At 36.2% G+C, this 26162-nt stretch overlaps 1 protein-coding gene and 2 long non-coding RNA genes across 3 annotated transcripts; 1 reads left to right on the top strand and 2 right to left on the bottom strand.

The window, feature by feature from the left end:
- Positions 1-1247: 1247 nt before the first annotated feature.
- LOC120075189 lies at positions 1248-18900 on the bottom strand. The gene is made up of 2 exons (XR_005481208.1): positions 18783-18900; positions 1248-1435 (listed from the first exon to the last, which is right to left on the bottom strand). It is a non-coding gene; the product is annotated as an uncharacterized LOC120075189 (long non-coding RNA).
- Positions 18901-19782: 882 nt separating this feature from the next.
- On the top strand, positions 19783-22056 carry LOC120075940 (lecithin-cholesterol acyltransferase-like 1). Its single transcript, XM_039029692.1, has 2 exons — positions 19783-20455; positions 21050-22056. Exons 1-2 carry the CDS (start codon positions 20061-20063, stop codon positions 21975-21977), a joined length of 1323 nt encoding a protein of 440 aa, XP_038885620.1. The 5' UTR covers positions 19783-20060; the 3' UTR covers positions 21978-22056.
- LOC120075941 lies at positions 20335-21706 on the bottom strand. Its single transcript, XR_005481459.1, has 3 exons — positions 21565-21706; positions 20968-21172; positions 20335-20472 (listed from the first exon to the last, which is right to left on the bottom strand). It is a non-coding gene; the product is annotated as an uncharacterized LOC120075941 (long non-coding RNA).
- Positions 22057-26162: the final 4106 nt, after the last annotated feature.

Below are 26162 nucleotides of genomic sequence, written 5' to 3'. Positions count from 1 at the left end.
GTCAAGCATTTAGCTAACCGAGAGATTATATGATAGCTTGAAGTTACTACACGATCGTATACACGTGCGCATCTTCTAAACGATCGCTACGTTTTACAAAATGATTTTCTAGCACCGAGCATTTACTAAACGATCGTCTATACGATCGCAGCCTTTTTACTGCACGATCATGTACCTTCTTCTAAACGATCAAACATTGTCTTCATATCCTCCTTCCCTCTTACCAAATTCCAACAGAGCCCACTATTTGGATTCTCACATCGAGAATACCGAGGGTTCTAAGTGGTGGTGTCATCCCCATTGTTGCAGTGTTCGTGTTAAGGCTGTTCGTGCGTAAACGACCGGGTGTTAGTGAACGATTTCCTGACGTTCCAACGAGAGCGAGAGCACTAGTTTTCTTGGGGAGAACAAGATTTTATGTGGAGAAAAGTTCTTCAACTAGTATGTTTTCTGTTCTTTTGTTAATTTTTGTTTGAAAGCATGCCAGTAATTTTTAGTATATTGCATAACTTATCTGCTAAATTGTAAATGTGGAAATTCTGTCACAATGTATTTGGAACGATCCGCTTCCGCTCAGAGATACTCTTGTATAATTGTTCTCACTATCTGAAGGAAAATGAGGCAGCCAAGGCTAACGCCAAGACAAACAAAGGTAAATATGATTTACTGGTATTATAAACTTGTTTAGTGGAGAATGATGATTCTGTCTAGATAATTGATTCGGGCGCCACTAATCATGTTTGTTCTTCTTTTCAGGGGATTAGATCCTGGCGGCAGTTGGAGGCTAATGAGATGATGATGCGAGTAGGCACCGGGCACATCGTCTCTGCTGTGGCAGTGGGAGGAATCCAGTTGACTTTATAGAATAGATATCTTGTTTTAAAAGATGTATTTGTAGTTCCTGAGTTGAAAAGGAACTTAATTTCTGTAAAGTGCTTGTTACAATGTAAATATACTCTTTAGTTTAATGTGGATAAAGTTCTTATTCATTAAGATGGAGTAGAAATTTGTACAAAACTGGAAAATAACTTGTATATGCTAAGACCGTTAACCTTAAGTTCCCTCCATAACATGGAGAAAAGTTCTTCAACTAGTTTGTAACGACCCAACCCCCTAGGACGCAAGTTAGGCCGTTACAAAACACATGCATGCATGGAACTTAAAACGACATCCTTTTATAATGAAATAAATGCTAAATAAATATGTTGAACTCAAAATACCTTCATTAAATTTAACAGACGATAGGGTGCCTATAAATTATAAATGATAATAAATAGGTCTGAAAACAAATCGAAATAGTAAGTTTCGAACATCAAATTGAAAGTTGAAAAACATGGAAAGAAATCTAAATATCATGAACGGAAGCATTAAAGCTGGTCCCAATGTCTCGTTCAAGGATTCCTCTTGTCATTCGCCAATACGTCCTTGCCCTTACCTGAAACATAAAGATGAGAAAGGGTGAGTATAAAATACTTAGTAAGTAACCCCACTACTAGGGTTGACCTAGGCATCTATATCCTCTAGATGCCTACCTCTGGTAGAACATAAAAATTGCTCTAGTCCTCATGGGACACATATATACATGCAAAACTGGTTTCTATCCTACTGTAGTTAAGTATGCCCACTACCTCTGGTGAATCCCGAAGGAAACACAATACCTGGTGAATCCTGAAGGAAACACAATATCTGGTGAATCCTGAAGGAAATACAATATCTAGCGAATCCTGAAGGAAACATAATCTGGTGAATCCCGAAGGAAACACAATCTAGTGAATCATAAAGGAAATACAATCTGGATAATCCCGAAGGAAACACAATATCTGGTGAATCCCGAAGGAAATACAATATTTGGTGAATCTCAGAAGAAAGCATAATTTGGTGATTCCCGAAAGAAACACAATATCTGGTGAATCCTGAAGGAAACAATATCTGGTGAATCCCGATGGAAACACAATCTGGTGAATTCAGAAGGAAACACAATCTGATGAATCCCGAAGGAAACACAATATCTGGTGAATCCCGAAGAAAACACAATCTGGTGAATCTAGAAGGAAACACAATCTAGTGAATCCTGAAGGTAACACAATTTGGTGAATCTCGAAGGAAACACAATACCTAGTGGGCATCTAACTAATCGGTAAAGACACTATCACAGTCTCAACATCACAATTATTACAATATGATTTTATAATATACATATACACCTCAACATCATGGCTATACAACATGCATATATGCCTCTATATCCTCATATCAAATACACCCTCAGTGAATCAAGTATCACCTCTTACTAGCATGCAAGTCTCTACGTGCACAAATAATTCTTTCAAATTCTCATATAAGAACATATATCGGTCATATTATACTATCCATCTATCATGTTATCGTTCTGTCATAACATTCATCTATCATGCTGGCATATATCTAGTGTCTGGCCCGTGGACAATTCCAGTAGTAAGATTACTTACTTTGATATTAGGTTGAACCAAAAAGCAATTGAATCTTTGTGAAATTCTTGAATCCTTAATCGAGCCAATTATTTGAGCAACTAACTCTCTTCTAATCTTCACAATCTTTGAATTAAGTCCCAGTACATAAACTAAAATAAAATTTAACCTTTAGGTTCACACCTAAGCGTTTAATCACGCCAAAATCAGCAACAAAACTTAATAACTTAATTCATATAAATTACATTCAAACTGAACAAGTCACAAAGCCACAAATCTTATCAAAATTCTTACCGAAATAACCTTAACTCTGCTTGACAACATGCTAACGACCTTTTAAACTCCTTCCAACTTTCAAATTCAACCTCTAAAATCATGATTGAAATGATAATTAAACACGTTATTTATTGAGTATTCAAGATCCTCAACAAAACCATGAACTCTCTTCTTATCCTAAAACTACAAACCTCACGATGACGTTCGACAGAGGACAACGACTGGAAGAGAGGAGGATCAACGATGAGCAGATCCGGCGACGTGAAGGTCAGAGCGGCACGGTTGCAACTTGACGAAGGAAATGATGTGGACATCGGCGGTGCGGCAGCCGAAATTCATCTAAACTAGAGAGAGTGAGAAAGTGGAGGTTTGAAAATTCCATATTTCTTTTCTTTTTAATTCTCCACCACACAAATACACACACACACACACACACACATATATATTTCCTTTCCTTAATAAATATGTCATATCAAACTCAAATCTTTCACCTCTTCTCCAATTAATTAAATAAACCTAAAAATAAATTCACCAAGTTTAAATCACTTCTTTCCAAAAATTCTAAATCCCAAAATTAAATTCTAACTTTCCAAATTAACTTGAATCTAAATTTACAAATATTTTTAAGTACTTGATTTAATTACTTCCAAATAAACCAATTATCTTTTCCTAATTCTTTACTTAAATTTTGGATCCAAGTTCTAAAATTAAAGAGGGTAAAATCTTAAAAGCACAATTTCCTCTTTTCCCTTTTAAATTTCACAAAAACTCAAAATTTCTTATACAAATAATTCAATTATCCCTTCCAATTAATTTAAAACTCACACTAAAAAAATCCACATTAACCAATAAAACTTCTTCAACTGTAACAATTTGTTTCCAAATTCCAAAGATTAGGAAACTAAAACTCAGCAATTTGAGATAATTCACTTAAATTTTCCTAAAAAAATCGGGATGTTACATGGTATGTTTTCTGTTCTCTTATTAATTTTTGTTTGAAAGCATGCCGGTAATTTTTAGTACATTGCATAACTTGTCTGCTTGATTGTAAATGTGAAAATTCTGTCACAATGTATTTGGAAGGATCTACTTCCGCTCAGAGGTACTCTTGTATAAGAGTTCCTTCAGTAATTGTTTATATTCAACTCGAATGGAATTTGGAACAATCTTTTTCGTTACTCATGGAAATCCTCATGCTTGATTTCCTTCACATCAAAATCTGGAGAAAGATTGAAAATAAATTCTCGAACAAGTTGACGATAGAAAAGTCCCAAATTTAACACAGTCCTATTTAGTTGAGCTTGTAAGATCAGATTGACTTGGTCAAAACATTCATGAATTTGGTCAAATAGTTCCTTTTCATTAACAATCTTCCTTTGAATCACATATTTTCACAGGCTGGCTCCCAACTAGTGTGAAAGGACACACCATTTAAAGGAGTAGAAGACACGTTCAAGGAAGTAGGTCTGAAGGTGGCAGCTTTCTGTCCACGGGTCTGATAGAAGCACTGGTAGCTCGACTAGGAGGAGAATTATTATTATCAGAAGGTTTCTTCAAAACACTATCCTCGGGACAATCATAAATATCCTTAGACTTCTCTTGATCAAATTCAGACCTGGTTGTCTCAAAGGAATCATCACAGCCACTTTTAACAACTTCAGATTTCTTGGACAAGTTCTGAAAAAGGTATATTATCATCTGAATCAAATTCCTCATCTTTCTAACAAACATCTCCCTTCTCAATACTAGTTTCAGGAGACATGTGATTAGCAGTTGGACGAACACCAACATCCACAGATTCACCAGTGTGAGGCACCACAGGAACACTTTCCTTTCCACCATCCTCAACCCCCTAATCAGCCACAGCAGCTGTCTCAGGAATGAAGGAACTCTTATACAAGAGTGCCTATGAGCGGAAGTGGATTTTTCCCATTTCATTATGACGGAATTACCACACATACATTCTAACATACAGATATGCAATGTAAACATTAATTACTGGCATGCTTTAACAACACGATACAAAAGATCGAGAGACTTACCAGTTGAAGATAGTCTTCACAAGAACTCGGTCCAACGGAAGCAAACTCCTCATGCTTCTTATCATCCAGTAAGAAATCGCTTAACAGCACCATGGTCATCTACACGATCAGCAACGCATGAACAAGAAGCAATCGGGGATGACACCCCCATTCATAGCCCTCGGTATTCTCGGAGTGAGAATTCAAAGGGTGGACTTTGATGGAATCGGTAAAGGGGAGGAGGAAAAGTGATCGTGCAATACGAACAAGCAAGTGGGAGAAAGTAATGACTATTATATAGTCGGGTGTTTGTTGTTTAGGTCGGGGTACAAGACCGTGTAGGTATAGCTAAGCGATCGTTTAGTTCTGCTCGGCGCACTAGGCGATCGTATAGAAAACGTAAGCGACCATTTAGAAATTGCGGGCGATCGTTTAGTACACAGGTGTTCTATCATTTAGGAAGACAGGCACTATCGTATAGGCTCTCAATGCTGTGCGATCGATTATTTTGTCACCGTGAGCAATTTTTTGGATCCCCTAGAAAATGAAAACTATTTTCATTTTTATTCTTCAGTTACAAGAACTAAATCGAACTTCCCACTTTCGCACGAATCCGGAGAAAAACTCGGCCAATTATCACATAACCGTCCAATTAATTAATTGATTAATATAATCATATTATATTCTTAACCTATAGTTTGATATCATATATCTTCTATAGTGTTTTCTCGTCTACTTGATATAAATCATATTTATATCCAATTTCCTCCAAAATAATGTATCTCATACATTTAGTCAATCATATTATATATAATTAAACAGTTCAATTATATCACCCTCTTGTCAATTTGAACATTTCAAACTGGCCCAAAAACCGACTTTTATCCAAGCTACCAAGGGGACCTTATAAACCTATGGTTCAAAGCTCCAATCGTACGTGAATAGCTGACTAAACTCTTTAGCCACAAGATCCACCATCCATTAGCTACCAGGCATTCCACTAAAGACCGACAGTTGAACTCTTCTTACCACAGATATATTTTTTTGTCCATCGGATATAACCAATCATGAGTACAATAACCCTTCACAGATGCTCGTAAGTACGGGTGGGCTAAATTACTATTTTGCCACTGTAGTTACATTTAACTCCTTAAGTACCACTAATCTCTTTAATGAACAATACAACATAGTCCAACTATGTGTGAACACCTCTCTGCCCAAGAGAAGGTGTGTGGCACCACATCGGTCAAATACTGGAATCAACTCTTAAGGGAGCTATCTATATACTTGCCCCTGCATCGGGGAAGGAGTGAATTCCATCTTGTGTAGCTGAGTTCCCAGCTCTCAAATCAGACGAATCCCCAAAGTGGTAGGTTTGAGTCAGTGGCCTGGCCACTCGCACCCATGCAAATCAAAGAACCGCCCTCAATGGCAGGAGTTCCCAACTCACTCAAGATTGAGGTCATGTTCCGTATGGTCATCCTAGTGGAGTGAAGTCTCTGTCATGAACAGTGTTATATAATGAGACGTTAACACTTCGTAGTTAGGTCTTATACAAACTCTTTGTATAGGACGCCCTCGCTCGCATGTTTCCTACATGGATTATCAGGATTAGACCATCTGTGACAAGTCACAACACTTATAACTATTCCACAAAGCGGGTCGCATCCATAGTTACCAGGATAAGGTCTCCCTCCTATATCCATATACTACAGACCATTTTGGTTATCTCTTAAGACATGATCCACTTGTATGTCGGCACATACATGCTTAAGTTACATAAAGACAACCAGGGATTTTAGATTTATTGGTTTGTGGTAAAGCAAATAAAACATTCAATTGAGAAAAATCAAGAAGTGAAGTAAATATCATATATTATACATCACAAGCATTCGTACAAACTATTTACAAACTACATGACAGGAGACTTTAGGGCATCAACCTCAATAAGGAGAGACACCTGAACCCTCTTCAACAGGGTTTTCAACAACTGTATTCACATTTTCAGATACAATTTCAGGTTCATTGCAAATGGGTAAAGAAGAAATAGAGACTAGCGTTTTAGAAACAACTCTGTCAACAAAATCATTTAAAGCATTAACATCAGAGTCAGACAGTAGTACATTTTCTGCAACAATCAAACCAGAGCCGAAAACAGTATAAGATATATTATCTAAACCATAAATAGGTTTTTTTTATCAATCATAGCCCTATCCTCAGACTCTTTATCTTCAGTTTGTTCAGGGACAGACTCACTAGAGACAACCCTAGGGTTATTAGGTAAAATTATGAACTCATGCATGCTTTTAGGAGAGCCGTCAGAAGAACACTTTTCCTTTTTAGGATAAATTTCATTACCCTCACCAACCATATTAGTCAAAGTTCGATGATGTACTTACTTTTTCTTTTCCCTTCGTCTTACTAGGTTGTCCTGCACTTGAACGCCTGTGTTTAGCCATCAGAGAAGGAACACCAACTTTACTCTTTGCAGTAGATAGGCCACGAACATGAAAACGAACACCATACTTGTTCATGGAAACCAGAGGAGGATCCTTTTCAACATCCTTTTTCTATTTTGCTTTCTCTTTGTAGCACACCATCTTTTCACCAGACGTTTGTGTGTCTGTTCTAGTATTGACCATAAGGGAAACAAATATACCAAGCACCAGTAAATAACTGCTTTGTGATGGTTGAATACAGAAGACAAACACAAAATTGAAAGAACTATCACGATCAGATCGAAAGTAATTCAAATTTGAAAGATAATTTGAAATCCAGGAACATTTAGACTTCTTCACCCAGTTACCAACCTTAATTGATATGATTTGATCATTTATTAACCACTTCACCTTCCACGCTTGATGAGCCACAAAAATTTGAACAACAACCCAATATTATAGTCGCTAATCCTTTAGAATGCACAGCCCAAAGGCAGTATTCAGAACCTTCGTGAAGATGTCAGCTAATTGTTATTTTGTGTTGACATGCACTAACAAAATCTTCTTACTTTCTACAAGATCATGAATGAAGCGATGTCTGATGTCCATATGTTTAGTTCGACTGTGTTGAACAGGATTCTTTAATATATCTATTGCACTCAAGTTGTTACAATAAAGAGTCATGACATCTTGTGAAACATCATACTCTTGTAACATGTATTTCATCCAAATCAATTGTGTACAACTACTCCTTGTAGCAATATATTTAGCCTTAGTTGTAGACAAGGAGACACTATTTTGCTTCTTGCTGAACCATGAGATTAGATTATTTCCAAGAAAAAAAAAACACCCTCCAGAAGTACTCTTTCTATCCTCTGAACTTCCAACTCAATCAACATCACAATAGCCAACCAGAGAGCTATTAGTGTCAAATGAGTATAGTAGACCATATCCACTTGTCCCATTTATGTACTTGATTATCCTTTTGGTGCTCAGTAAATGACCGTCTTTGGACATGATTGATACCGTGCACACATACCAACAGCAAAAGCTATATCTGGTCTACTAGCTGTTAAGTAGAGCAAGCTTCTAATAATGCTTCTATATAGACTCTCATCAATTGTGTTCCCACCAATGAAGAAAAGGGGAAGTATGAAGGTTTTATTGTGGGAAAAAAAATTTAAAATCATGTCTCCATCCAATAGTTTTTTTATGATAAATTGATTTTTTGTAAGTTTGCGGATGTTTTCAGGTATGATATGTTTTTAAAATGTTTTATGTAAGGGCCAGGTTTACGATAGAATCGAACAAAAGGGTTTTTTCTGAACTAAGGATCAGACCAACTATGTTCCAAAAATATTATGTTTTTAAAAGTTATGCACGAATGTTTGCTTGGACAGTTTTTAGTTTCAGTTTCAGTTTCCAATTACCAGTTTCCAGTTCAAGCATGAGATTTATGTTTTAAATTTAGTCACTCATTGGGCTACTAGCTCACCCCATTTTTTTTAAATGTGTTCCTTTCCAGGTAGCGGTCATGTCCCCAGAGGTTAACTGCGCTGCTGCTCTGCCACTTAAAGATTAATTGAAGGAAACTTAGGTGGATACTTTGTAAATATTTGTACACATGTCATGGATTATTGGAATAAAAGCACTTAGCTCCTTGCTAACAAAGAGGAAAATAAAGGTTGATAATAGGCCACCTTGCCTAATTCCCCTAGAAGCATGAATTCTTCTTCTTGGTCTGCCATTTGTGAAAATTAAGAATCTTAGATTATCTACACAATTCATTATCAAAGAGATCCACCTAGAGCCAAAGTTTTTGCCTTTCAAAACTTTCTTGAGGTAACCCCAATCCACTCTATCGAAATCTTTTCTAGATCAAGCTTTACAATCCACCATTTTTTCTTCTTGGAATGATAATCCTCCACAGCTTCATTAACAATAAGCACGGGGTCGAGGATTTTCCTTCCTCCTATAAAAGCATTTTTTGCGTAAGGGCAATTATACTAGGCATTATATTTTTTAGGCGCTTGGTTAACACTTTTGCAACTATCTTATATATAAGAGTGGTTAGGCTAATAGGCCTAAAATCCTTTACTAAACTAAAACAACGTCCTCATTTTTCTAAATCAAACATATGAAATTTTCTTTGATACAAGAGTTTAGCTTCCCATTTTCATAGAATTCCTAAAAAAGAATTAAGAAATTTCCACTAAATTTTCCCCAGAATTTGATTAGAAAAAAACTATGCTTTAAAACCATCTGACCTAAGAGTTTTATTCTTCCCCAATGACTTCTATGCACTTTTAATCTCAACTTGAGTGAGTCTAGCCATGAGCAATATATTTTGGTCTCTTGTTAGAATAAGCCACTACAAATTAAGGGGAATGGATTTTACTGCATTTGCCTCGTAATAGAGAGAGTTGTAGAAACCCAAGATGAGAGATTCAATTTCCCGAAAAGATCTAGTTCGATTTCCTTGATCATTTATCAACTCTAAAATCGGATTTTTTTTTTCTTTTTTGCTGCTAAGAAATGATGGAAGAACTTGGAATTCTTATCTCCCAAGTTTAACCAATTTAACTTATTCTTTTGCATTAAGTTCCTTTCCTCAATGTAGTATAAAGATAATAAATCTTGTTGTATTATTGCTAGCCTAATACATTCAGGTCCATTAGTAGTTTTGGACCAGATTCTATTAGCTTTATCTTCTTTGTTGGGCTTGTATACTCGTAATAATTTGCAGAAGAAGATTGGATCAAATGTTATTTGCCTTAAGCCCATTTGAGCGGGAAGAAGCTGAGTTGGAAGAATAGAATCTTCCTCCACTAAAACCATTACATATGCCATGTGTGCATTGGGTCTTTAAGCGTGTAAAATCACTTGAAATCTATTAGAAAATACATAAAGCAATTTGTATGAAGGATAATGACTCACTGAAGGGAATTTTGAGGGAGAATATAAACCAATTCATTCTCCTCTTCTTCTTCGAGTAACAAGCACTGTGAAATTCTTTTCAAGATTGTTATTCTTCATCTGGTGTTGTAGAAAAAAGAGAGTGAGTGATATACTCTATAATCTTTCATCTACAACCTCGATTCTTCTCTATATCTTTATTATGAAATCAGTAAAGGATATAAAAAAGGCCTTCTACAGTGGATGTAAATTCCTTTTTATGGGATTGAACCACTATAAATTTTGTGTGTTGAGTTATTTGCCCTTATTTCATCTTCTTGCTATTCATTTTCTTTTATCTCTATTTTCACCTAAAAGCTTATTAAGCTTAGAAAAGAGATAATAGTTTTGTCACAGCCCACCCCAGACTAACCTCCGAGCCTGGGAAAGGGCGTGATCGCAACAGTTATCAACCCTTTCGTTGACACTTACTGCCTAAAAACTCTTGCGGAAATAACTCGGATATCAGTGTACAAATTCAAAAATCAACTGATTAAGTAGGCCCATTTTATTACAAAAATATAACATTTATACAACTCCAAGACTTAATTTCAAGTTTACAACGACAATTGTAAAACCCTCCAGAAGTGTAACTATGGTACGTGGCAAACCTTGTCCTTAGCAGCACCCGGAACTCCTCACCTTTCGCCACCTAGGGGGGGTGTAAAACATAAAACATGATAAAATATGAGCTATAAAGCCCAGTGAGTGGTGCCTTTAGATAAACAAATAACTTTGTCAATAGAAATATACTTTTGGGAAAGCAATGCATAGTCAACAAGAACATTACCACAAGTTCAATATTATTTTCCAACCAAACTACTGGACAATCCCCAGCTCGACCGCTGGTTAAAACAATCAACCCCAGCTTGACCGTTGGTTATCACATAATAAAAACATCCCTAGTACTTTCACACATATACTAAGACAACAACAATTCCTGTGGAAACTTTCCCTGTACCCTACTATCCCGCCAATGTGCACATCGACTATTTTCCCGCTAGCTATGCTTAGGTAACTTGACTATATTTCTTGTTGGTCGTCACCGACTATTATTTTCTACCGACCGAAGTCGACTATATTTTCCCGTCAAGTACCCTTTTCAAGCATGCTAACTATATATCCCGGGTACAATTTCAGTTTCCAAAACAAACGTACAAGCAATATATCAACAAGTATAGTAATAAGATAAACATATATCCCCGATCATACCAATTTAACATTATCCCCTATATATATTTACCTATATATAGAAATTATATCAATAATACAACACACAATAACCCCTCACCTTGGTTGGTTAGGAACTTTCCTTTCCGAAGTTCCTTAGGTTTCCTTGGTTCCCTTTTGAACCCTAAATTCCATATTCAATTATCAGCTTATATTAATCATAGTTTCAGAACTTAGTTTAAGATAATTCCTTCTGAAAACATATTCTGAATGTCTCAGGAAGCTTACCATAAAATCTTAGCTTAGAACTCCTCGCGGTTTAGCCGAAATCTTCAAAACATCAATACTGGCCCAGCTTACTCGACAGCCTGACCCTTCTGGCTTTGAAATCACATCAAACGCATGAGTATTCTGGGAGAACTCCTCGTTCAAAATTGATGCTACTTCCTGTCTTTTCTGCTCGACAGCATCTCCCCTCTTGGAACTTCTTGACCAACGCATGATCTTGCTACCAACGCATGGTCTTCTCCCAATTAGTCCTCACACACTCTTCTTTATGTCCTTTGAATAGAATTTATGTTTTCATTTGAAATCCTTGGCCCTATTTATAGGCGTCCAAGATTGCTCCACGGCCGACACCTCCTATTTGGCTGCATGTCCAAGTGTTTTTTCTTCACACCATCAATGCATTCTTACATCAGCGTAAGCCAAAGTGTCTTCTTCTCCTTTCATCAATGCATAGCCTTCATCCTTTACATGTTTTCTTATGCATCCACCTAATTTGCTTAAGGTTTAAGAATTCCTCCTAACAAGCCACATGTTCGGATGACATACTTCATATGAGTTCATCCTTCTTATGCATCCACAAACCCTTGGATGTTCAATGCATAGTTGGCCATCAACGCATAGTAGGCCATCAACACATAGAAACCCTTGGTTCCCCTTGGTTTTCAACACAGCACCATCGCAACCCAACTCACTCAGTCATCGCAAACCTTAACCAATGCAAGGGCCAACCACCATATGTCCAACCTAGCCCATCGCATGGCCTTTGTCCAACACATCCATCGTGCAAGCCATCGTCAACCTCCAACGCATAGCAAGGTCGCACGGCCTCGACATATAGGATGGTTTCTTAGCATCAATTGCATAGCTCGCTCGTCATCAACGCATCGCTCGCATGAGTCACTTGGCATGGGCAATTGGCCGGCAACTTGGCATCGACGCATCACTTGGCATGGTAGCTTGGCATCAATGCATCGCTTGGCACGGCAGCTTAGCATCGCTTGTAGGGCTCGCTCGGTGGTTCTGTCTCTTATACACATCTAGATGTGTATAAGAGACAGCCTTAGCATCGCTTGTAGGGCTCGCTCGGTCGCTCGATGCATGGGTGCTAGCATCGACGCATGGGCTCGCTCAGCATGGGCGCTTAGCATCACTCGCAGGGCTCGCTCAGCCGCTCGACACATGGGCGTTGTGCATCAACGCATGCCACCCTCCAGTGCATGCCCTACCCGCATCCTCGCTTACCCTTGCGTTCATATGCCTTATGCACAGCCAACCCTCGTGCCATCCAACCTTCCAACGCATCACTTTTAACTTTCTTCCTTCAGTCGTATAGACGCATACCACCCTTCCAATGCATCCCTCACATCCAACTCATCCATCATCCAACACATCCAACGTATCCATCAATTAGTTTATGCTTAGCCAATTTTCCCAAGTTTTTCCCCAAAAGTCAAGCTTCCAGATTCACACTTTTTCTTCTCCCTTTGCCCAAGTAATCTCTCCAAGATCTTATGGCCAACGCATAGTAATGCCTAGTCCAACACTTAGTCAATTTTTCATCAATTTAAGCTTAACTCAAAACTACTCAAGGAAAATCTATTTAACACTTAGAAATTTCCTCCTCTTCAACATAGGATTTAACTTTCACTTAGTTAATTTCCACCTGCTTAAGTAAGGAAAATGAAAATTTGGGTTTCACAAGTTTGGTATTAGAGCCCTATGTATTTAGACGCCTGGATTGAAGTCGAAACTGGAGTCCATGACCACGAAGTTTCAGATCGATCGTTTTTTATGGAAAGCCCTTATATGCATGAATAAGTTTGATGCATGCATAAATATAACTCTTATATTATATGATGCATGGGCATGCTCTCAAGTAATTTAATCATGCAAACTACTATATCATAACTCTTACAATATAGAGATGATGCATGACCAATGTATAACCTAAGGTGGGATTTCAACTATATGACATATAATAAAGCATACATCTCATGTACATTCACAAAATTAATTGACCGGGATGATTAGCCTAAAAAACCGAAAATAAATTCTATCTATTACATAAAACTATCGAGCAAACTGGTTCACACGCGAACCGGGTCTTGGACTGCTCGGACGAAGACTTCTTCCTGATCGTTTAGTAAATTGGGCGAGTAACTACGATAGCTTAGCTACGATCAAGTACCTTTGACTATGCCATGAAACATGAAAACTACTCGATCGTTTAGCACACTAAATTTAAACAGCGCAAGTCTAAACAATCGTCTAGACGACTACTATACTATAAGGCATGATCATCTAGATAATAGAATAACAAGTGCTCGATAACATCTACCCTGCGATCGTGTAGTCAGTGACTATATGATGAAGCATGCTGACCTACATAATCGTTTAGTACGCATGTGTCTACCTTGCTACCGAGTATCCCATACTCAACGATCACTTACCCCATCGTTTACACAATCTGACCAATGTTTGGTCTTCTTCTTCCTCGAAGTAAAATGCATCACCATACCTCGAAGCTTCATCACGAGCGACTCAAACTGATTTAAACGCTTTGAATTACAGACTCGATAGCAAGTTAATATGCTAAAAAACACAAGGGCCCTTACAATTAACTTTGAAAATGTAAAAGAATTCAACAACCAGAGGAAATCGTCCCAGAAGCTCCATTAATCCACACCCATAAACATATTTAACACTTAAACAGAATGCATACATGCTTTACCCACCAATAGTGTAAAAGCAATTCTATACATTAATGGATTTGGAATATCAGAACCTGGCTCTGATACCAATTGAAAGAACTCTTATCAAAGAGAACCCATAAGTGGAAGCACGATCGATCCAAATCCATTGTGACAGAATTAAAGGCATTCACAAACAAACATAACAGTTATGCAACATTGAACAAATTACAGCATGCTTTAGAAATTAAAAAAAAAAAAAAAAGAACAAGAGACATACCTTTGAAGAACTTTTCTTCTACGGATCTCTCGCAGTCGTGAAGAACTTGGATAACATTATCTCGCTCTCGCCCATATCACCAACCCAATCGTCTGGTCAATTTCTCGTTGTCGCTTAGATCACGAATAAACTTCTCCACGAACAAACACCCTCTTAGACACCACCACTCGGTGACCTTAGTATTTTCGGAATGAGAATCTAGGAGGTGTGGGCTCTGTTGGATTTGGTAGAAGGATGGAGGAAACAACGATCGAACTATACGACCAAACAAGTGGGAGAAGGAACTGTTTATCGCGTAGACTTGTATGCTTGATCGTAGTAAAACTCATCAGGTACACGATCGTTTAGAAAAACAGGCTTGATCGTTTAGAGAATCTCACTAGGCTAGTAAATTAATTTACACGATCGTTTAGTCAAAGGTGTTTTACACGATCATTTAGGCTCTCACTTAGAAGGCTATCACATAGTCTCTAATCCACTAAAATGAAAACATTTTTCATTTTATCCTTCAGTTATGAAAACTGATCATAACCTCCCACTTTCATGCATAGTTAAAGGAGAAAACTACTCACAATTATTATATAATTTTTTTAATTATAAATAAATATAATAACTAACTTATCATATTATATTTATAACTTATAGTTTTAATATCACATCATATATAACATTTAAACCATATTTCCTTTCTCCTTTATTCAATATAAATCATATTTATATCAAATTCCTCCAATTAATTTATCTCATACATCATATCAACTACATCACATATAATTGAACCAGATTAATTATATCATATATAATCAAACTCCCTCTTGTCAATTTGAACACTTCAAACTAACCCAAAAACTGATTCTCGACTTGAATCCATTGAGCTACCAAAGGGACCTTATGGACCTGTAGCTTAAAGCTCCAACGGTACGTGAATAGCTGACTAAACTCTTTAATCACGAGATCCACCATCCATTAACTTTCGGGCACTCCCCTAAAGACCGACAGCTGTACTCTTCTCACCACATATATATTTCTGTGTCCATCGGATATAACCATTCAACAGTATGGCTTTGAACAGAATATTGACGAGCCTTGTGTTTACAAGAAGATCATCAATTCTACAATAGCATTCTTAGTTTTATATGTTGACGATATTCTACTCATTGGAAATGAAGTAGGTTACCTAACTGACATCAAGAAATGGCTAGAAATGCAGTTCCAAATGAAAGATTTAGGAAATGCGCAGTATGTTCTCGGGATTCAAGATTTATGATCGCAGTATGTCTGGGAACTGCAAGAAACAAGGAACACTAGCCATGTCTCAAGCAACTATATAGACAAAATATTGTCTAGGTATAGAGATGCAGAATTCCAAAAGAGGTCTGTTACCTTACAGATATGGAATTCATTTGTCAAAGGATCAATGTCCTAAGACACCTCAAGAGGTTGAGGATATGAGACGCATTCCCTATGCTTCCGCAGTAGGGAGCTTGATGTATGCAATATTATGTACTGGACCTGACATATGCTATGCAGTAGGGATAGTCAATAGGTATCAGTCCAATCTTAGATATGATCATTTGGACTGCCATTAAGAATATCCTCAAGTATATTAGGAGAACGAGGAACTACATGCCATGTATGGTACTGAGGATTTGATTCTTACTAGATACATTGACTCTTATTTTCAAACCGATAAAGATACAAGAAAATCTACATCGGGATCACTGTTCATTTTGAATTGAGGAGCAATAGTGTGGAAAAGTGTGAAGCAAAACTGTATTGCAGACTCCACAATGGAAGCTGAATACATAGCTGTGTGTGAAGCAACAAAGGAAGTAGTATGGTTGAGGAAATTCTTGACAGATTTGGAAGTCGTTCCAAATATGCATCTGCCTATCACCCTATATTATGATAATAATGGTGGCAGTTTGCAAATTCAAGAGAACCAAGAAGCCACACGGCAAGCATATTGAGCACAAATACCATCTGATCCGATAGATTATACATCGTGGAGACATTGTAGTAACCCAGATATCTTCTGAGCAAAACATTGCTGATCCTTTTTACAAAGGCCCTCACGGCTAAAGTGTCTGAAGGTCACCTACAAAGTCTAGGTCTACGAAGTTTGTAAACTAGGACAAGTGGAAGAACTTTTGGGTATAGCCCTAGTTTATTTATATCATATGTTTAATTGTACTCATATGTTTCTCACTTAAATTCAACATTGTGATGCTCCACTAGAAGTTTTAGTCCAAGTGGGAGTTGTTTGAATTTTATGTCTTAAACTCCGTAGTTTGTAAATTAATAAACATATTCTGTTTTGTTTTTCGATAAAGTTGTTATTAAAATTGTAATCTTGAATCCAATAAACTAAGGTCCTGAGGCTATTTAATGTAGTTTGAACTTTATGTAGTGACATAAATGTGGATTAAGTTCAAATATAGCCAAATGGTTTATAGTGTATGAATAAGGTTGGGGCGCCTTATTCTGGGGACACTATGGATGCAACCCACTTTGTAGTTAATACAAACGATGTGATCCTGAATCGTTCATATAGAGATATGTGAGTAGGGGCATCCTATGCATGAGTTTGCATAAGACTGAACCATGAAATAGTCACTTTTACGTTCTAAATACCGTTGTATGTACAAACCTGACTATTTCGTTAATTGATGACCTAGGTAACTTAATCTTAATCCTGAGCTAACTATGAACTCCTGTTCACTCGGAATTATCCTTCAATCTACAAGGTGAGGGCAGCTCATCATCGCTAGCCAATAAGCCTCCCATTTCAGGGGTATAGATCAGGTGGATAGCTGGAAACTATGGGTACAAGATGGAATTCATTCCTACCTGTTATAGGGATAGTAGATAGGCCGTTCCCTTTAGTACTGAATCTAGGTCTTGAACAAGGGGCCCCACTCTCTCCTTGGCTCGAGAGGGTTCGGTTTATAGGTTAGATCTTAAACCAATTGTTCATTAGAGGATCAGTGGAACTTAAGGAACAAGATGTAGTCGTGGGGGTAAAACGGTTTTTATAACCCAGCCGAGATTACGAACAACCTGTGAAGGATTAGCTTACTAGTCATGGTTATATCAAATGGACACAAATATATCTATAGTGAAGGGAGCGCAACTACGGGACTATAGTGGAATAACCCGTTAGTTAATGAATGTTGATTAGCTCCGTCTAAAGAGTTTAGCTAGCTAATCTTGGATCATTGGAGCCCATGATCTGTAGGTCCATTAGGTTCCCCTACTAGCTCATATGGAATAAACTTAGAACAGTATGATAGAATAATTCGAATTGTTCAAATTAGGTGAAGAGAGAGAAACCGACAAGTATATGTGATATAGTGATCGGGGTTTTCAGTTTAAAGATACAGCTTTAATATTTAAATGTGATTTAAATATCAAGAATATGAATACGTTCATATTCGGAAGCTCGGAAATAATAGAAATGGTCAAAGATGTAAAAAGTCAAAGAGATGACTTTTGACTTTGAAAAGTCAAACTTTGATCGACCTTATATTCAAATGTGATTTGAATTTTGAGAAAATGAATGCAGATTCATGCTTGGGAGGTCAAAATTAGTCAACACGAAAAAAAAACATAAAAAGTCAAAATGTTGACTTTTTGGTCAAAGTTTGACTTTGACAAAAGGACTATTTTGCTGTTTGACTAAAGTTAGTGGGAAAATCCAAACTTTTGTTGGATAATTCCACTAACAAAATAGTGGGCTAGGTGTTGGCTTATAGTGGAGACATTAAGCTCACTTAGATAGTGGATTCTAGATGTTGGGTTTTTTTGGATTTGTTTCATGCAATTGTTGCATGGCTTTTTTCTATAAATTGGACTTTCAATGATGAAAATGGTGCGAGCTTGGCCAAGAGAGAAACTGATAGTCTCTAGATATTTGTTTTAACTACAGTGTAATTACGAATATTTCTCAATTGCAATGTCAGAGGATAGTTTAGACTTTTATAAATTTACTTATTTTTTATTTTTAATTCGTTTGGTCATTTTTACGAATAAAATATTGATTTGTTATTTTGTTAGTCTTGAAATAAAAAAGTGCCTACTTCGAGGATGCAATGAACTTCCCCCAACCGCTGAACCAAGTTCATACAGTGTGATAAATATAATAAAGTTTAAAACACACTAAAATATTTTTATATATATTGAATTAAAAACAACAACATACATATGTAGAGTGTTACCATTTAGTGTAGGCATGTGTGAGATGGTTGACAGAACCTCACTGACAGATCGTTTAGTCTGCACTTCGAAATTCATTTTAGTCAAAACTTCTTCTTCAAAAAGGGATAAAATTTATAAGGCGGATAAGGAAATCTACTCCAACCAATCCTAAGCACCACGAGAGGATAGCGTTGTAAAATTTCTCCATGTTTCTTGGACTAGGGCCATTAAGACTTTGCACGCCTTGTTTTTAAAGAATGACTAAAAAAAAAAATTATAAAAATATTAATTAAAATTCAACTCTCAAACTTATATAATTGTAAAAAGTAGAACCATTTTGTATAAGTTTAAAGGTTTAATTTTCATCATTTAGGGTTTAATTTCTCTATTATAAGTTTAAGGGTCCAATTTTTACAAAGTTTTTAAGATCCAATTTTTACAATTATAAATTCGATGGTATAATAGCAACTACCGCCATACTTTTGGATTATTTTCACCATTTGCCTAACAAAAATGTGCCTACCCTCGTCTCTACTAGCTCTCTAGTTCTAATAGTTTCTCTAGTGGTGGGCCATGGGATGGATTTTGGATGGGAGATTCTATAGAAAAAAACATCTTAAAATAATATATATCAATTCTAATTTAAGAGGATTTGATAGTAAATATCATAATCTAAGTATAAATGCAACACAATAATTTCATACACCTTCCTTACAATCCAATCGAGATTTCCTCCTCTTTAAAAAACCAAAATATCAATTATCAATCTCAATCGACATCTTCTCAACAACACTTATAACTTGAGAATTTCTCATTGTTGTGCATTTTTTTTTTTTAAATTATTCCTTATGACTTTCCATATTCTTTTCACGTCGATTGGTACATACATTGGTTAAAATATAGGAGCAATTGTAAATATAACAATCATACTCAATATATATATAGATATAAAACAATGCAAAAGAATTTACAAATATAGTAAAATTAAAATTCAGTTCTTAATGATAGACGATATCACTAATAGGAGTCCATCAATAGAGTCTATCACCGATAGATTTTGCTATATTTGTAATTATTTGAAATGTTGCTGCACCAAAGTCCTATTCATTACAATTATACACGAAATTATATTGGGTCAAGGCCCACAATGATGGGGATTGCTATCGTTGGACTTTCCTTAGAGAAAGTAAACTATTGTGCACCACAAATGGAGAAGTGATACGTCATCGAGTTCATAAAAACCATGGGTGGAATAATTATGGAGATGAAAGACAATTTTACAGTGACATGGAAAGAAGATGAAGATGAAGGGTGGGTTGAAGATCATGGCCATAGTTTCAATGGCTATGGTGCATCAGCTGTACATGTGTGAATCAAGCAACTCCCTCCACCCTCTCATCCTCATCCCCGGAGCTGGAGGGAACCAATTGGAAGCTCGCCTCACCAGAGACTACAAATCCTCCACCTTATTTTGCAGCCGATGGAATCCAATCATGAAGGACTCACAAGGTTGGTTCAGGCTCTGGTTCAGCCCCACTGTTCTGTTGGCTCCTTACACAGATTGCTTTGCTCGGCGAATGACCCTTCATTATGACAAAGATTTGGATGATTACAGAAATGAAATTGGCGTTCAAACAAGAGTCGATCAGTTTGGATCAGTCCAGTCTCTTCTCTACCTCGATCCCAATCTCAAGTAAGTTTCTTTCTAATCTATGAGCACAAACACAAACACAAATACAAGATACGATTAGGTACAACGATGCGTCAATTTCTAAAACAAATCAGAATACAGACACAATATGATAAAAAAATCTAGATATATATAAATTCAACTTAAAGATATTTGATGCAATCCATTCGAAAGCATAAAATATTAAGTTAATGGCAATAATACAAAGTACAATACAAACACCGAAATACAATACATATGGCAGCAAAATAGAATGGTTAATAGAAAACAATACAAAAGGTTGGTGGCACATTGGAGTTAGATCAATTAGGTTTGAAGAAAATTAGAAGGGAATGGATGAAGATAAATGAAGAACTTTTAGTTTTAGGCTGGCGCAATAAGCTTTTTTAATAGGTTGCTGAGTTCTGGTGAGGACATGCATATCCAATAATTAAAAAGAAAAAAAATGTATATCAAATACGTATCTAGGAAGTAATATCATAAACTTATTCTCTACCTCACATTTCTAATATTACCATTTGTGTGGGAAAAGGTGGATTATGTGTGTTTTGAAAGATTCCAGCTACTTGTGGTTAGTTGCCTTTGTTCTTTTGGCAGGAAGATCACAGCATATATGGCCCCGCTGGTGGATTCTTTAGAAGCAATTGGGTATGTTAGAGACAAGACCTTGTTTGGAGCACCCTATGATTTTCGATATGGTTTGGCTCCAGAAGGCCATCCCTGCGAAGTGGGTTCCAAGTTCCTTAAGGATCTAAAAGAATTAGTGGAGAAAGCAAGCAATTCAAATGGAGGAAAATCAGTAATACTCATGACTCATAGCCTAGGGGGACTCTTCGCCCTCCAATTTCTCAATCGAAACTCACCCACTTGGCGTAGGCATTTCATCAAACACCTTGTGGCCTTGTCTACACCATGGGGTGGATCAGTGGAGGGGATGCGCACATTCGCATCAGGGAACACCCTCGGCGTCCCATTAGTGAATCCATTGCGCGTTAGAACAGAGCAACGGAGTTCTGAGAGCAATCTATGGCTATTACCCAACCCCACAATCTACGAACACAATACCCCGATAGTGATTACTCAGAATTCTAATTACACAGTGGATGAAATACCTCGTTTTCTCAAGGATATTGGATTTGAGGAAGGCATTTATCCCTACGAATCTCGGATTTTGCCTCTCATGGAACAATTTCAAGCACCTGGTGTGGATTTAACTTGTGTAATTGGAGGGGGTGTGAAAACGCCGGAGACTCTGTTATACGGTGAAAAGGGGTTCGATGAACAGCCGGAAATGGGATATGGAGATGGAGATGGGACGGTGAATATGGTGAGCTTGCGGGCACTTGAGAAATTATGGGCGGAGGAGAAGAATCAAACGCTCGAAACGATTGAACTTTCTGGCGTTTCTCATAAATCCATTTTGGAAAACAGAGATGCTTTGGATGTAATAATTAGAGAGATTTCTCGCATAAATTCTATGGCCTATCGGCTGCGGGCCTGCGGCCATACACATGTTGAGGCTTGAGATTTGAAAATCTATACAAACAAACATTTTTCTTTTTAATTTAAAAAATAACATAAAATAAGCCTATTTTGTTAAATTATATTTTATCCCATTCTATTCTTTATACAACAATTTAGGGATGGAATATTTGAATTTCCGACCACTATATTATTACTACATACATTAAAACATAGTTCTCGTAAATTAGAGTATAAATTTAGTTTTTGACTTTTGTGTATATGTAAAATACTAATATCTTGAAACCAAATTAAGGAGCATATGACATTAGGCAAAATCATAATCAACTTTCATTATCGACCTACTTATTTTCATGGTAGCTTAATAACAATCTAATGCCATAAGTTTAGTTAAATTACAATCTTTTTAATTGAACATCTAATTTAACATGCATCGATGATCAATCAATGTAAAAGAAGCACTATAATATTGAAAAATCATCAATTCCACGATAACCATACAAACATTAAGAATTAACTTAAATTCATAAATAAACTCATCAATAACTAATAAGCTTAGCCACTCATTATTGTAGTTTAACAAGCATAAAGAGAAAAGAAAGTGAAAAGACAAAGGAAAAATTTAATGTTGAAGCAATTCTCCATCGTCAAAAAACACTAACCAAGCCTGAATTCACACCTCGGGGCCACGGCACCACCCTGAATCACCCTCTCGAGTCAGAGCACCGTGACCCCCGGTTGGGCTTTTCTTTTGCCTTATTTTCTTCCTACTTTGAAGAATTAACCCCTTCTTGATTTTATTGGGCAAAAAATTGATATTTTTTCACTTCGTAGACCCTTAATCCTCGTTCTCTTGCTTAAATTCTACGTTTACTAGCAAACGACATCAAAACTAATAATATTCAGTAAAAAAACCCTAAATAAAAAGTAAAGAAAGTACTTTCCGAATGCTTTTCAACTTTATAACTTGTTCTCGAGGATGATTTATCTCAAGGATTTCGCGGTTTATTCTCGAGATTGATTTGTCTCGAGAACCTTACAAATTGTTGTCGAGGTTGATTTATCTTTAGAATTTTGCAACTTGTTGTTGAGGTTAAATTGTCTTGTGGACTTTGTAACTTCTTGTTGAGGTTTGTTTGTTTCGAGGACTTTGCAACTATTTCTCAAGAATTTGGAAAGTATCCTGCTTTCTATATTCTTTCTAGATTTTTTCTAGAGACTTCTGCCTTGGATCGCTTATGGGGTTTTTTACTCCAAGAACTTTTAGAAGTTTTATGATCTTTTTAAAGTCTTTTGGGGCTTAGTCTTTAGATTTTCAGGAGAGCAAAAAGTTGATCTTTGAAGCTTTAGTTGATCTTTGGAGCTTCGATTTTAGGAGCTCGAGAGCTTCGGTCTTTCAAATTAGAAAGTTTCACAGCTTTGGTTTTTAACGCTTCAATCTTTAGAAGCTTTAGAGCTTCGGAGCTTTAATCTTCAATTCTTCCAACTTCTTCGAATGAGGGTAAGACCTATATTTATAGAGGTTTTTATGGCCCTCGCATAAGCTTGGGCCCATCTGCTTTTGAGCCCAAATTGGGCTTAGATTTGGACTTGGACCCAATATCTTCTTTGGCCCAAAGTTCCTTATGGGCTTTAAATTGGATTGGACTTTGAACCCGAGCAATATTAATTACTTGACCTGTTGCAATTTATTATTTCAGGTCTAATCATATCTCTAGCCAAATTTATTGAGCGTGGTCCAAACTTAATTGAATTCAACAAGCATATCATTATGATTAGATGACCAGAAAGGAGACTCATGACATTTTTTTAGTTTTTTATTTATTTGTCTCTAAATTTTAATTTAGGGGCACAATAATTTTTTATTGGCCCTAAATTCAGTAAAATGAACTTTCATTGTGATAATGTGGCAACTTGTGACTATCGAAAATCTCTCATTTAACACAAGGTTCTATTAAACACCATCAATTCAATTAATGAAAGCTAATGGGTATATATTACACAAAAGGTTAAAATATCATATTAAATAAAGTTCAAAACATTTAGAAATATGTCATGTTATAATTCAATTCAATTTTTAAAAAATTAAAATATTTATTATGTAATATATTATAAATTAGGTTAAGTTCTAAATTCAGTCCCTATAATTTGGATAAAGTTAAAAGTTAGTCTATGTGGTTTTAAAATTTAGATTTTAGTTCATATGGTTTAATATAACTTCATATATAGTCTCTATAGTTTGTTAAATCCTTTTAAATCCCTACCATAGGACTATTTATGAAGCTTTTATCAAATCATAAGGGGTAAATTCTAATTAATCATAGGACCTAAATTCTAACTTCTTCTAAACTATAGAGATAAAACATTCTCAATTTATCCTATAAATTATATATTATTGCAAAATAATATTTTTATAATTTTTTTTAACATAAACTATGTTCATAAATAAATTATTAATAGTTTATTATCAACTAATATTTAGTGGGTAACTACAACTAGTTTGCAATTGTTTAATTAGAATCCAATTTCTTAATTCTGCTACAAACACATATCTGAAAACATGAAATATAACTCTGTTTTCATTAACTCATTGTTTTCAAATTCTCTACCAAGCAGACCCTTAATTTATTATTTTTTTTTTATTGAAATCGACTCCCAAGTCCCTTGTTAATGCTATTCATGCTAACAACTTATATGATTCTCCTCGTGGCATTATTTTGGAAGAGATTAGATGGTGGATGGTTAAAACTCCTGTTCGTTGGTTTAAATTTATTCCTAGGAATATAACTGTATGGCTCATATGTTAGCAAGGTGCGCTTTGTCACATGTAAAGGGTGTTGATAACTTGTGGTAGTGAGTTATTTTGGCACCTAAAATTGGACTAATATTAACCTCAATGCATTAGAAAAAATCAAAGTTGTAAACAATTCTTGTAGCAATACTATATAAAGACCATGCATCAAAATTCTGCTGCAGCATTATGCTACAGCACCAATAAGATTTTGTTCTTATTTTCTTCTCTTCTTTTCCATAGTGTTTGATATTTATGTAAATCTTACTAAAATTAGGAAAACCATTTCACTTTTATCTCATGGTTACCATGAATCTAATAACCACTCACTCAATTGGTTATTAAAGAAAAAAGAATTAATTATCCAATAATTAATATTATTATAAATATAAATGATAACCAACTTATCATACTATATTTATAACCTATAGTTTTAATATTTCATCTCATGAAACATATAAACCAGTTCTTTTTCTATTCCATGGTACTTAATGTAAATCTCATTTACATCAATCCTCCACTAGATGTATCTCATACATCATAACAATTATATCATATATAATCAAAATACCTCTTGTTGATTTGAACATTTCAAATCAACACCAAGAACTGATCGTCAACTGAATCCATTGAGCTACTAAGGGGACCTTATGGACCTGTAGCTCGAAGCTTCAACAGTACGTGAATAACTGACTAAACTCTTTAGTCACGGGATCCACCATCCTTAACTGTCAGGCACTCCACTAAAGACCGACAGCTGAACTCTCCTTATCACAAATATATTATGTGTCCATCTTAACCAATCAGCAGTGCGACAACCCTTCACAGATCGCTCGTAAGTACAGCTGGGCTAATAACTGTTATGCCCCTGTAATTACATCTGTCTCCTTACGTACCATTGATCCCTCTAATGAACATAAGTCATAGTCCTACTATGAGTGAGTCTTCTCTTCCAAAGAGAAGCTGTGGCCACTATGTTCAAGTCCCGGAATCAGCTTTTAAGGGAGCAATCTCTCTACTTATCCCTGCTTCAGGAAAGGAGTGAATTCCATCTTGTGGATTAAGTCTCCAACTCCCAGATCAGACAAGTCCCCAAAAAGGTAGGCATGTTGAGTTGGCAATCTGGCCACTGATAACTTGTAGAAATACAAGTTATTTATCCTGCCTTATTTAGATATTGCGGCCAAAAGAGAAGGAATATGCGTCGATTGTATGAAAAGTAGCTCAAAAATACAATAATTAAGAATTATCGCAATTACACCCACTAACATCATCAAGATGGTAGAAGTGGATATTTTTACTCTGTTTTGCAGGAAACCAAGTCACCGCTTGCTATCAAGGCTCAACGAGAAACTGATCAACGTATCTCTGTCACATTGCATCCGTCAATCAACAATGAAAAGACGATTAACGCAATGACGGCGCAATGCGATAGTC

The sequence above is a fragment of the Benincasa hispida genome, chromosome 4 (assembly GCF_009727055.1).
Source record: "Benincasa hispida cultivar B227 chromosome 4, ASM972705v1, whole genome shotgun sequence".
NCBI lineage: Eukaryota > Viridiplantae > Streptophyta > Magnoliopsida > Cucurbitales > Cucurbitaceae > Benincasa > Benincasa hispida.
Note: the sequence above shows the minus strand (reverse complement) of the source record. Positions and strands in the feature narration are given on the sequence as shown.